Source organism: Drosophila bipectinata, chromosome 2R (genome assembly GCF_030179905.1).
Source record: "Drosophila bipectinata strain 14024-0381.07 chromosome 2R, DbipHiC1v2, whole genome shotgun sequence".
Lineage (NCBI taxonomy): Eukaryota > Metazoa > Arthropoda > Insecta > Diptera > Drosophilidae > Drosophila > Drosophila bipectinata.
Window position 1 is genome coordinate 11225937 of NC_091737.1, and position 13546 is coordinate 11239482.

Genomic DNA, 13546 nt, shown 5'->3' on the forward strand with positions numbered 1-13546 from the left:
AGATACGAGTAGAACATCAAACTAATTAAAAACCAAATGTATTATATTAGTATCACTTGTTTTTGGATGAAAGCTTCCACTCTCTTTCTTTGTGAGTATCTCTTCTGGCAGTCGGATCTCTAAAAAACTATCTCTTTTTTAAAAAAGAGAGAACATGCATTTTTGTATTAATAAACAAGCCAGCAAGCTCGGCTCAAAAGCTGCTCTTTTTTCAACCATTCGGTTGGAAAACCTTTCAGTTGGTGGCGGCGACTCGCGACGAACGGTTGGATTTCTCTCAGCGGAGACACTGCGATTCTTGACACGGAGACACGGCGGGTGAAATCTTCGGAACCACACAAGTCCGACCAAAGTGGCCGCCGAGTGCATGCCAAAAAGAAATATATACGGATAACTGAGCTACGAGCTCGGCTCCAATTGTGCGATTGTAGAAATTCGTGAGCCAAACAAATGAATCGTCAATAAATGAGGCCAATCACCGAAAGAGAGATGCGAATTATCGCATAAAATATTTTGTCTAAAAATATATACAGATATAGTGGTGTATACCGTAAGAAAGAAAAAGTGGCAAAAGTACAACAAAAAAATATAGAAAAAAATATAAAAAAGAAAGAAAGAAAACGAAACGCCAAAGAACAAAGGCGGGTTCAGTGCGGTTCGTTGTGGGTCAAGAACGAAAGTTCGACTCGGAAATTGTGAATATTGTGGCAGTTTTTTTTCTTGGTTTTTGGTCAAAAAGGTAGGTAACCGTCATATGCGAACTGTCAGCGGCAATCAATGTTTTGGTTTTTGATTTAACTTGGCTATGGATTTCCGTCAAACCAGTTGTGGATGGTAGGTAGTTGGTAGTAGCCAGTAGCCAGTCTTTTACTGTTACACATTTCGTCAGAAGCTTCGGCAGGAAAAACACGTTTGCGCATTTCACTCGGCGTCTTGGGTCTTTTTGCTTCAGTCACGCATGCGCGGTGCTCGTCTTCAATGAATTTCATGCTAAACTATTGTAGAGCTGTCACATTGAGGGATGTTTTATGGTGGGACTTTAAGCTATATAGCAGAGTAAAAAAATAGCATCTATGGTTTTATGATAGACATAATTTCTCTTTTGAAAACCCCTTTTTATTTCTCCAAGTGTAAACACTTCTTGGCCGATTACGCAGCTTTACGCTTTCGATATTTACAACCATATTGGGAATTCTACGAGTACTACCCATTTTCCGTTTCTATTTGCGTGCAGTTTGCTGTGCGTGTCGGGTATGCGGCGATGAGTGGTTCACTGATTCCAGTGGCCGAGGTGGGCTTGTGGTTGGGGCTGCATGTTTAATTAGCCCCCGCTAACCAAATATATATAGGCCACTATTTGGACATGACGAGGCTGACGGCGACACACACGCCGCACTCCCTTAAGCCCGACGACCAAAGGCATTAAAGTTCAAGAAATGGTATTGTAAGATCGCTCAGATCGTGTAGGCATTTGCTCTCAATAAAGTGCCACACATTTCTAATTATTACGTGCCTGAAATTACAAGCAGTTTCTCGAAACAAAATGAAAATGTGTTTCAGATTGGCTTTCATTTGTCAAATCAAATCGATTTTGGGGGCTTGGAGCTCCCATACCATACCATACCATCCCAGAGGCTATGAATCACTTTGAACAAGTTTTCCATCGGCTAATGTGTTCCGGAAAAAGAAAAGAAACTCACTTTCGTTTTCATCTCGTTTCACAGTCTCTTAGCATACCTTCTCTTTCCTAATTATTATAAAACAAGAAATGTTCATTAAAACATTACATTCAGCGTGACGGACTACTGCAGCATTATACAATAGAGACCCACTAAGAGACAACGACAACAACAAGATTGGACGAAAATGACTTAAGCCCTGGGACCTGGGTGTGGGACCCAAGGAGGCACTCCATTTAGCACATCAAAGTGTTTTCATGTTCGGCTCCACAGAAATAAAGTGACCCGAAATGGGGGAAAGAGTAAAAATTATATTATCAAAAATAATTTCTAAAGAAAGTGAAAGTTTTTTTTGGGCCTCTCGTCTCGGGTTTCCGTTGCGTGGAGGGGCCCTTTTATTTTAGGTTTTTGTTTTTTTGGAGGAATCGTGCCTTGAATGAAAACCAAAAACAAAGCTGAGAAAGCTGAGAACTAAAAGGGATGCAGATGTGTGTCGTTCGGTCGGGCTGTGCCAAAAATCCATTTAAGAGGCGACTGCCCTCCACGTGCTGCAGCTGAAGCCCATAAACCGGTTTAACGAAGGCATCGGCTATAGTTTTGTTTTTTTGATAGTTTTGTAATGTCTTTTTTGATGGCTGTAACTTGACCTGCATTCATCTGGAAATTAGTGTTGTCCTCGGCTAACCTTGTCCGCGAAACGAGTTTGCCGCCCCTCTCCGCATCTATTAGATTTCCTAATAATGCATCTTACTTGAACTCTGTGCTCTGGCACTAGGCGCCCTACGGCAGACACTTTCGATTTTCGCTCAAATCACAACAGCAAATAAAAAGTCTTTGCGGTGGCAGACGCCATCCAAGACGAATCCGAGCCCAGACGAGGCGAGACGATACGAGACGAGACCTCCGATGATTACAAGACGATTTCACCCGACGAGGCCAATGTACCTTCGCGACACTTGTCCGCACTTATGGATGATATATGCCTGGCCGATTTGCCGGCGGTATGCCAATTGGTGGCTGGCATTGAGACCCCGTCCCAGGCCGGTCCCAGGCCCGGTGCATAATGAGCCTCCAACAGCCCCTCACAAACAAATCAATTCGGCTCAGTTGCCTTGTTTACTCGCACATTATTGTTATGTTGTTTTTATTGGGTGTCATGTGACGATGATTGGGTTGAGGCCTTCATAGAAGACGCTCCATTGCAGGTTGTTTCAGGGTCATGATAGGCAGAGTCAAGGAATACAAAGGGTCTAATTATCCTCGAGGGCCAAAGACCTAAAACTTTCCATGAGCTGCATCACAGAGGCACAGAGAGCTCACTGCTCTAGAAAAAACCGGATTACGATAACCCTTTGTGTGATTAACACAAAAACAAATAAAATCTAAAGCAACTGAATAATTTCTAGTTTCATTAAATCACATCTGTGGGACAGATGCTGATAAGGCAATTTTGATAAAGCCATCTCAGTAAATAAACGGACAAGTTAATGCTTCGGGGACTGTGATATTTAACAGCCCCTCGGACGAGTGTGTGTGCTGGTGCGCTTTAAACAAACAAACAGAAGCAACAACATCACATGTGAGTCACTCGAACAGTAAGCTACAAATGTATCTGTCAATCCAAATAAAAGCGTTGCAACAATTCCATCTAATGCCACATGCATCGCAATCGGGAGGTGACAGCTCCCCCGTTTTCTGCCAACTTGCTGATGTTGCTCCCGTGCCGTTGCTATTGCTGATGTGTCGATGTTGTTGGTTGCTGTGGGTGTTGGGTAAGGGGTATATGCGTGGGTGTTCAAACATGTCTGCCATTTACAGCTAACGAGATTTTAAGTGCTGTCAAATGTTGATGAAAGCCCCGAACTCATACACAGGCACCAGCCATCCACCAACAAACAGGCACGGATTGAAATTGAAATTTAGATTTGAGGTCCTTCAATGGCAGAGGTCAGGTGGGATGGATGGCTGGCTGAGCATCATAATGCGACAAAAGCCAAAGGGCCCGGGGGAACACTTTCCACAAGTGGTCAGGTAACTCGGGTCTTCAGAGCAAGTTACGGCAGCAGACAGCTTTTTTGTGCCTCATCCTGTAAGTTGCATAAATCATAAACATTCCGGCCAAAACGAAACTGCATAAAAGCCAAAATAAACCAAAACGTTGACAAGCCCCTGGCCAGATCCCTCCCAAGTCGTCGTAATGAAACCCGTTCCCCAAAATAATGACTCTCCGAATTGTATTTATATATTTTTTGTTTTTGCTTCGTTTTCGGTTAAACCCAACAATGTAGGTCAAGCAGCCCGTGGATACCTGTGGCATCTTGAAAGAAAGAGATCTGAAGCTCTGAGGAGTCTGGGAGCCGGAGCATTATGACACAGCAGCGATGGACGATTCCCAGGGGAAACTGCTGGCTCATTGCTCTCCTCTTGGCTTTCGAATTGGTGGCAGATGGTGAGTTCAAGAATCCAAGATAACTGGGAATGAGTTAACTAATGAGGAGTATTCCCCTTCCAGCTGGAGCTATGCCCTTCCTCTTCACCTGGCGCAGACCGGAAATAAACTGGACGCAGCCGGAAACGGAGAGCTGGGTGATTGAGGCCCAACCCAGGAGCATTGAGCCCCACCTAGAGCCCGTCCTGCATCCCAATCGTACACACCGGGCCATAGGCTCGGACGCCTCGGACGCTGAGTTCCTGCAGCGACTGGCCAATCTCCGCCAGAACCAGTCAGCCAGCGGACGTATGCTGTGGTACGATGTGGCTGGTGGGGACGGCCTGGTGTACCCGCCCTTGGTGGACAAGGCCCTGAAGCTGCTTAACCTCAAGCAGGTGGCATTCGAGATAGAGAACAGTGTGATGTCAAAGGTCACGTGCACGGCCTGCCGCGCCGGTGCCGGGATGCTGCAGCAGCAGATCAAGGTGGGCAAGACGGACGGGGAGCTGATCCGCATGATCACCGACTACTGCACCAACCTGAACATCCAAAGCGCCAGAGTGTGCCAGGGAGTGGCGCAGCTCTTTGGCAGCGAACTGATCTACGTCCTAAAGAGGGTCAATCTTAGTCCCGACGAGCTCTGCAGCTTTGTCATCGGTGATGGCTGTGCCGACGTCTACAACCCCTACCACGAGTGGGAGGTCGTCTTCCCGCCAGTCCCCAAGCCGCCGCGTCTTGCTGACTTGCCCATTCCCGTGGACGGAGCCCCCTTCTTCAAGGTCCTGCACATCTCGGACACCCACTACGACCCCCACTACGCGGAGGGCTCCAACGCCGAGTGCAACGAGCCCCTCTGCTGCCGCCTCAGCAGCGGACGGCCTGCTACGCCTAATGCTGCCGCCGGCAAGTGGGGCGACTACCGGAAGTGCGACACGCCCAAGCGGACGGTGGATCACATGCTCTCGCACATCGCCGAGACGCATAAGGACATCGACTACATCCTGTGGACGGGCGACCTGCCGCCGCACGACGTCTGGAACCAGACCAAGGAGGAGAATCTGGCCATCATTAAGGAGACAGTGAAGCAGATGGCCGAGAAGTTCCCCGGAGTGCCCATCTTCCCAGCCCTGGGCAACCACGAAAGCGCCCCGGTGAACAGTTTCCCCCCTCCGTACGTCAACCAGGTGGACATCTCCATCAGCTGGCTGTACGACGAGCTGGATGCCCAGTGGCGTCGGTGGCTGCCACAGAGTGTGACCCCCACAGTGCGGCGAGGAGCCTTCTACTCGGTGCTGGTGCGTCCTGGCTTCCGCATCATCTCCATGAACATGAACTACTGCAACAACAAGAACTGGTGGCTGCTTCTCAACTCCACGGATCCGGCTACTGAATTGCAATGGTAATTTAAGTTTTTAAAGCTTGAGGATTAGTTTTTAATGCTAATTATATTTCCAGGTTCATTTACGAGCTACAAAGTGCCGAGTTCTCCAACGAAAAGGTGCATGTCATAGGTCACATACCGCCAGGGCACTCTGACTGTCTGAAGGTGTGGTCTCGGAACTTCTACAAGATTATAGCTCGTTATGAGAGTACTGTGACGGCTCAGTTCTACGGACACACGCACTACGATGAGTTTGAGATGTTCTACGATCCACATGATCTAAGTAAGACTCATGAAAAGTTTAAAATAATAATGGGAACTAATGGATTACTCTTCTTGATAGATCACCCCAATAGCATAGCCTATATAGGACCCTCTGTATCGCCTTACTATGACCTCAATCCCGGCTATCGGATCTACTATGTGGATGGGGACCATGACTCTACCACACGACTGGTCATTGACCACGAGTCCTGGATAATGAACCTGAAGGAGGCTAACCTGTATGGCTACCCCATCTGGTACAAGCTGTACACTGCCAGAGCGGCCTATAATATGAAGGCCCTCCGTCCCAGCGATTGGAACAATTTACTCAACGAGCTCACCAATAATCAAGAGCTATTCGAGCTCTACTACAAGTGGGTTATAATCTCGTAAATATCTTAATGAAATATAAACAAATCCTTTGATTTTTTTTAGATATTATTGGAAGAACTCACCGGCTAGACCCACCTGCGATGCCGAGTGCAAGAAGCGTTTGATTTGCGATTGCAGGAGTGGACGTTCCCACGATCGAAAGCACTTCTGCTCAGAAGTAGAGTCCAAAATAGACGAGGAGTCCTCCAAGTCGTGGAAGTCCTGGTTCTATCGTGGATTGACCAACTCGTAAGCAAAAGATTTACGTCATTAAGTGGTAGTTGTGGCTTTAATCCTTGATGTTACTCGCCTAATTGTGCTTTCATAACATTCTGTGTTCATACACTTTATTATTCGCAACCGATAATAACCAAATTCATTTTGTTTTCTGTACTGGTGTGGTGGTTTGCCAATTCAACTCAAAAATACCAAACTAATATCCATACAGAGCCGAGGATAAGACTCCCGTGGAGGACCAAACCAACTTCGATGTGGTGATTGTTGATGCCGGTGGTTGAAAATTGTATATATTTGGTGGCTGGAGCATTGTAATCTTTTATCATAATAAATACTAGTTCCATTTACTTATTGTACGAAATTTCCTTCCCTAAAGCTATAGCCTGCTGTCCTCGATCACCTACCTGCCCAAATACCTGCTGGGATATCGCTGATCGCCGCCATCAAGTCACTACCGCAATACCGATGCGAGACGAGAAACTCCTACCCCATAAGGTTACTATGTGATAATTAGTACTTAAAAGTTGTCTAAGTTCACGTTTATGCAATGACGTCACAATGACCCGCTGCCCCCTCCCTCCCAGTGACCTTGTCGAGAAACTGAGTCAGTGAAGAATAGTCATTTAATTGTAATTGCCTTCAGTCGTTGTTGTTTTTGCCGATGCTGTTGCATGTTGGGGGGCGTGGCAGGAGCGCCCAGCTACGTAATCGAAGTTGTTGATCAAACTATTTTGTAAACTCTTAATTTTAATGATAATATAGTTAAAATAACAAAATAAAGTGCAATAATTTTAGTAACAAAATGGTTTTTATTTCAAATGGGTGTTGCTAAGGCGCCAAACTCTTTTAGTGTTGGTAAATGTTATATTTCTGGTGCTGTTCAACATGGCTTTTAACATGGCTGGTGTTTAACATTAGCTTAACATAGGAAGTGCTGTTAAGTAGCATAAACGAGGGATGCACAATGGCGGGTTGAAAACGTAATGGTTGGCGGGTTTCCGGCGGAAATTCAAATTCAAGCAATTGCCATTTTGTGGGGTGAAGTTCTTGCGGAACTTTCTATTACCTATTTTTGTGTGGCTTGAATTATGTAAGATATTTTTGTGAGTTAACTGCCTATTAAACTTTTATAGGACTTACTTTTATGGAGAGATTATAAAAGATTTAGGAGAATTTATAAAAAATAATAATGTGGGACGGATTCCAGTAACTATTTCTAAAATCATGCAGCTTATGTTGCTCTTTACCTGCCCGTAGTGCATTCTCATGCTTGATTGGAAACCCCACCCCCAAACGTGAAGGATTGGCATTAGTCCTTTGGGTAAACTCCTGCTCGCAGCTGGAGGGGCATCGCCGGGGAGCCCTAGTCGTTGTCAATACGCCCGAGTGGCCGTTTCCGCCGCGGCAGTGGCAGTGGCAGCATTGCCTTGAGTTGATTTCAGCTTGTTGAGCGGTCGTGCGTGTTTTCCTTCATTGGTGATAAGACACGCAGCGAGGTGAACGTGTGTGTGTGTGAGTGTTTGTGTGGGTTTCGATGGGTGCCCTGGTTGCCAGTCATTATCCTTTTGTCACACACACACACATACACTAGCACCCGCACCTTTTCCCACACGACCCCCGCCGACCCACCCACTGCCAGCATCGGGCTGGCAAAACAATTCCGTTTACATTTCCCACATCACCCACACTCCCGCACTCTCCCACCCCCACACACCCGCACTCGCTTACACACAAATGGCGTGCGCCGACTTCCGTTTATTTTTTGTTTCTTCCTTTCCTGATTTCGCTCTTTATGTTTTTGTTGCTTTGCATACTTTTCGGGGGACGCTGCCGCTGGGAACCGCACACATGTGTGTGCGCGCGACAAACAAACAAACAAACAGAGACCCCCAAAAGAACAACAACAACATTGGCCAGAAGGGTACGGCGTCGGTACAACAATGCAATGCGTGCAAATTTTTAGAAAAATATACAAACAAGACGGTAGAGGAGGAGGATGGGGACGTGGCATTATCTCATGTGGCAGGCACAGGATCTCGATGCCGCGCTTAAATGCCGCTTAACATATTTGATTTTTCTTCTTTGCCATTTTCAATCGTTTGTTGTTTTTTTTGTTTCTCTGGAAGCATTTTTTGTTAGCAATGTTTGTTTTCGTTGTTGCTGCTGTCAGGCTTGAATATAAATTTGCATTTCAACAGACCCGCTGAAAGTTCACACATGTTAACCCATTAATGCCCGATCGGATGCAAACATATTGTTGGTTTAACGAATTCCACAGAAGCTTTTAGTCCCACGTACTTATATATATTTTTTCGTTTTTTATCTTTTGTTTCCATTACCAATGGGTTAATTGAACGCGACTGGAGCCTTTTTAGAATTGGCGCCTTCATTTGAATGCCGAAATACGTTTTTAAATAAATCAACGCATTAATTATTCGCGCATGCATAAATCGTTTTCCTGTCAATGGCTGCCTGCCCCAGGACCTTTCTTTATGTTTCCCACCCGGCCCACCAGGCCCCCTCCGCCTATTTTGTGCCGTTTGGCCAAACACCTCCGCACATTTTTATTAGCTACGCATAATTGCTGCGGCAATAAAGTTGTTTTTTTTTTTTTCACCCCGCTGGCCCCCAAAAAGTGGGAAAAGGACACAGGACATGGCCCTGGGACACATCCACATCGGACATTGGAGCCTGGCGCGTGACCCGACAACATAACGACATTTAAGTGGCCACCGCAGCAGCAGCAGCAGCACCACCACCACCACCCATTGGTGGCAGCAGTGCCAGTGGCACATCAGTATCAGCATCAGTTGGAGTCAGTTTGGGGCATGGCTTGGGCCATGTTTGGCAACATGTTACAAAAAATTGATGCTATTGTTGCCACTGTTGCTGCAGCTGCACACAGTATTTATTGTTACAAGTAAATGGGGGAGGTGGTAGTGAAAGGATGGTCAAAAAGGATGCTCGCCCTACCTAGGGTTTAAGACTTTATGGATTTTAAATTTTAAAAAATAGTTCAAATAAACTTAAGACTTAAAACTGACTCCCCTCTCTCTTGGTTTTTCTTGATAATATTTTGAAAACTTTCCACTAATTTGATAATAAAGAAAAATCGCTCATTTTCCTCTCCAATCCTCAGCAGTTGTCAACCACAAGCCACCATCGCCCGGAGCGTCACTTTCAGCGACTGTCAATGCTTTTGTCGCTATTGTTTATTCCAGTTTTTGTTTTCTGGATTGTTTTCTGTATTTTTTTTTGTATATTTTCCATTCGTGTAAAAAGCGCGGGAAGAAAATTATATTTAATTACTCAAGCAAAAGCATGACAAGTGAAAATGTCGCCTGGCCGAGAATCCAGAATCCAGAGTCCAGAGTCAGACCCAGCAGGGCTGTCAGCTTGTCAGGAGCAGGCTCCGCTTGCCGCTCGCCATTCGGCATTCAGGATTCAGGATTTGGAAAGCCGCTGGCGCATTTGGTCATCCTCTGCTGTGGCTATTGTTGTTGTTCTTGTTGTTGTTCCTGCTTTTGTTTAAATTTAAATTTTATAAATAAATCTACATGAAGGCACGAGGCACAACATGGTGTGTCTGTTCGAGCACGAGCAAGTGGAATGTGACTGCAGTTGGCATCGCTGTTAGGGCCACTAAACAAAAGCCGGAACTGTTTTACATTCGTCCTTCCATTCTCACAGGACACTTATTTGTGGGTGGCCTGCAAAGGAAAGGTCCTGTTTGGGGTCAGTTTAGCTTTGGGGTGCAAAATGTTTGGCCAAAAATTATTTATCATTAGTCTTCTTAATATTTCTTACTCCAAGGAGCAAGTTTTAATGGCTATCCTTGTTGCAGGATAATTTGTATTACCTTGCAACCGCCTATGTCCTTGGATGCTTAATGCCTTCAATTCGACAGACTTGAACGCCTTGAGCACAATGTTAATCCGATGTAAGCTCGTGTCCAAAATCCACAGATCCCCACGACATGCTTCAATTGTCCTGGACTCCGGACCCAGGACATATTGTTCTCACACACACACACACACACACAGAGCCATCACATGTGCTCACCTTTGCCATCAAAAGGCAACCACAAGGGAGAGCAGGACGAAAAAATAATCACAAGGATGGGAGGACACACGGTGGAAAAAAAGTGGAATAAGGGGAGGCCGATGGGCGATGGGGAGGTGTGGAAATAGTCGTAGAGATAGAAAGCGTACAAAAAAATCTCAGCTGCAAATGACTTGTGTGCCATTGAGATAAACCCAAAATTTATTTATTTTTACCATAAACCCGAATGCAGTCAAGGCAGAAAGGACTTTTGGCTAGCCATTGTGTGTTCAAAAGTGTGCGAGTGTGTGTGTGTGTGGCAGGCATTTTGTTGTGCTTGTATTTGTGTTTGAGCTTTTTCGGCAGCAGCAACAACAAAAGCGATGACGATGGCAACTAACTACAAATCCGTAGGCAATTAATTTGGCTGGAAAACCCAAAAATACAAAACACACCCGCATCTCAACACACACACACACACGTACAATACATGCATGCGGAAAATAGGCAAAAATATTAAATGGAAATGGAAAAGCGCCGCCGCGTTCACAGTCGACGCTGCGTCAGCGTCAGTCACTTGCAAAAAAAGTATCCTGAAAATAAAAGAGAAGAATGAGAGAGGAGAATCTGAGGGGAAAGAAAAAACAGTTTGAATGGAAATTCAATTGAGTGACATGAAAATGGAATTTTTCATATTTTCCTGATGTTGTTGCCGAGAGGAGGAGCAGTAGCAGGAGCGTGTTTGGCTGCCAGGCACATCACAAACACTGTTTTTGTGCCTCGTGTTGTTGCTGTTGTGGCCGCAATACTAGTAGCAACAACTGGAGCAATAGCAACAGCCAGCATAGAGCGGAATGAACGCAAGGACCAAACGCCTGCCAGCCATACCGACCCAGCAACATCCACACAAACACACACACACACTCAGTCATCTCTGGTGGAGGAGTCCTGTCGGAGATTATGCCCGTCCCTGTCATTGCTCTACCATCCCCCCACCGCTCCCTCATGCCTCCCGCTTTCAGCATCAACACAAAAAAAAAGTTTGCTTCTGACATTTTCATAATTAGGTATTCAAAATCTTTAATAACGGTTACTCTTGCTGGTTGTTGCTATTGCTGGTGTTGCCATTGCTGCTGCTACTGCTTCTGAAAGCTGCCAGTTGCCATTGCTATTGCCTCACATACACACAAACACACACACACACCCACACACACGTTATCCTTATTCAGTTTTTGTGTCTTTGGGGCATACAACTGTTGTGGCTAAAGCTTTGTGGAAATAGATGTTGCTGCTGTCGCTGTTTGCTGTTGCTACTTGCCGCTCCATGTTGCTGCTGCTGCTGCTACTGTCAGTTGCTTGTCTTCGTTTTAGATGATTTTCAAGTAATTCAGATGATGTCCTGGCCAAGTTACCTTAAGACAAGTCTTGGCCTGATTGATTTCTAGTTTCCCTTTGGAGTAAAAAGTGTGTAATTGCTGCTGTCATCACCCCCTTTTTCTAAAATCTCACGGCATTGTCCACACTTCACTTGCAGTCGTCCCGGGCCGTCGTCCTTTTGCGCTCTTCACTCTTTTACGGCCAAAGGAAGCCGAGTCCTTTCTTGGCTTTTCATGTCCAAGACAGGCAGGCAGGCTGACTGGATGGCTGGATGGCAGGCTGGCTGGCAGGATGGCTGGCAGGATGGCAGCTGGATAGATGGGCATGGAGGGCGACAATTTTAGCGCGACTTCTGGACAGGACTTCCGCTGAGCCGAGAAACGGCGTGAGAAAACTTAATAAGCCTGGCCCAGTGGGTTGTCAGTTGGTTTTTCCCTATTCTGCTGCCAGTTTACAGCCGCCCCACTACGGAGTGTTATCTCCTCGCACTCAGTTGCCGATTCCCATATCTGGCCGCCCCCAGCAACTCATCTTCCAAGCCCATTATCAAAAGTCAGTCAATGCCACACACACATACACCCCACTCAGCCCACCCCACATTTTGCGCCCCATTGAGGAGACACCCAAACAAACAGCTTCATTTTGACCTGCTGGCCTAGAGGACGCATCAAGTGGGTGGCTGATGGGTGGCGGATGGGTGGTGGGCTCTGATTTTATTTGCCTGCTGAATTGGCGCTGAGCAAACAACTTCCTTATCTGTGCGATACACGCCGCCGTCAGATAAACACAGCGACGCATGTGCAGCAACATCAGCATCAGCTTCTGAAGCAGCAGCACCACCACTAGCAACAGCAACAACGTGTCATTCATTGTTTAAAATAAAAATTAATAATTCAATTATGCGTCAACAGCCCTCTTGTTTGTCCGCCCACCCCGCCCCCTTCTTATTTTTTTTCTGTTTCTGTATTTTTGCGACTGGCCATTTGGGAGCGGACTTTTGGACACGGACTGGTAGCAGCTGTTGCCAGCCGATGTATGCCACTCCAAATTGCCGTGATTTCATTCAATTTGTCGCAACAGCAAAGGCAGCAGCAACAAATGTTGCCACTTGCCTGGCAGCGCGGCCCAAAATTGTTTTCGTTTGCTACGTTTCATGAGAATATTCCACTCTCCTCCTCGTGCTTTCTCTTTTCCATTCCGCTTGTGCGAAATGCGCATAAAAAAATGCTGTGTCCACCGCCCACAAAAAGGCCATACCCCAATGCCACCACCATCTCCTCTACTTAACCCCCCCGCAGCAGGAGCAGCATCAGCATCAGCATGAGAATCGCAGACGACGACGACGACGTCAGGCTGGTGTGCCAATGCACAATTGTTGTTTGTATGAGAAAATCTCGCCTAATGGCGTTTTACATTATTTGCCGCCTGATGCTGCCACTGCCAACTGCTACCAAGTGGCAGTAGTAGTAAAAGAAGCAGGCAGCCTGCTTCTACCGCCCCACCACCCAGCTACCCAGCCACCCAACCACCCCCTTAGATTTTCCGGACCCGGTTCGAGTGCCAAATATTCGCTCTATCCCTGTCGCTCCACGTTCAAGTTTGTGGCTTAGGGTGCTCGGCTGTTCGTTTGTGGCAAGTTTTCCTTGTGGCAAGGAAAAGAGGCAGGGCAGGGCGGGGGAGGAGAGGACTGCCGGCTGGACAAGATGAATGGCCACTTATTGGCCAAAAGCGGGTTTTGTTTAAATTGTGGTGGTCAATTTGTAG

The 13546-nt window shown here is 46.3% G+C and overlaps 1 protein-coding gene across 3 annotated transcripts; it reads left to right on the top strand.

Moving 5' to 3' along the window:
- Positions 1-231: 231 nt before the first annotated feature.
- Positions 232-7123, top strand: LOC108133193 (sphingomyelin phosphodiesterase). Of its 3 annotated transcripts, XM_017253016.3 has the most exons (8): positions 232-739; positions 3968-4128; positions 4192-5509; positions 5566-5774; positions 5835-6129; positions 6191-6376; positions 6576-6675; positions 6741-7123. In XM_017253016.3, the coding sequence occupies exons 2-7, from the start codon at positions 4047-4049 to the stop codon at positions 6643-6645; spliced, it is 2160 nt and encodes a 719-aa protein (XP_017108505.2). In that variant the 5' UTR covers positions 232-739; positions 3968-4046; the 3' UTR covers positions 6646-6675; positions 6741-7123. The 3 variants fall into 3 exon arrangements, with proteins under 3 accessions (XP_017108505.2, XP_017108506.2, XP_043066204.1); XM_017253017.3 differs by lacking the exon at positions 6576-6675 and having other exon boundaries at positions 6741-7121; XM_043210269.1 differs by lacking the exon at positions 6741-7123 and having other exon boundaries at positions 6576-6711.
- Positions 7124-13546: the final 6423 nt, after the last annotated feature.

What these genes read in the sequence shown, in the direction of transcription:
- LOC108133193 (XM_017253016.3), top strand. Translation starts at nt 4,047, where the DNA reads ATGACACAGCAGCGATGGACGATTCCCAGGGGAAACTGCTGGCTCATT. An exon ending in TTTCGAATTGGTGGCAGATG is followed by an intron (nt 4,129 to 4,191) that starts GTGAGTTCAAGA and finishes TTCCCCTTCCAG; the next exon opens with CTGGAGCTATGCCCTTCCTC. An exon ending in CTACGATCCACATGATCTAA is followed by an intron (nt 5,775 to 5,834) that starts GTAAGACTCATG and finishes TCTTCTTGATAG; the next exon opens with ATCACCCCAATAGCATAGCC.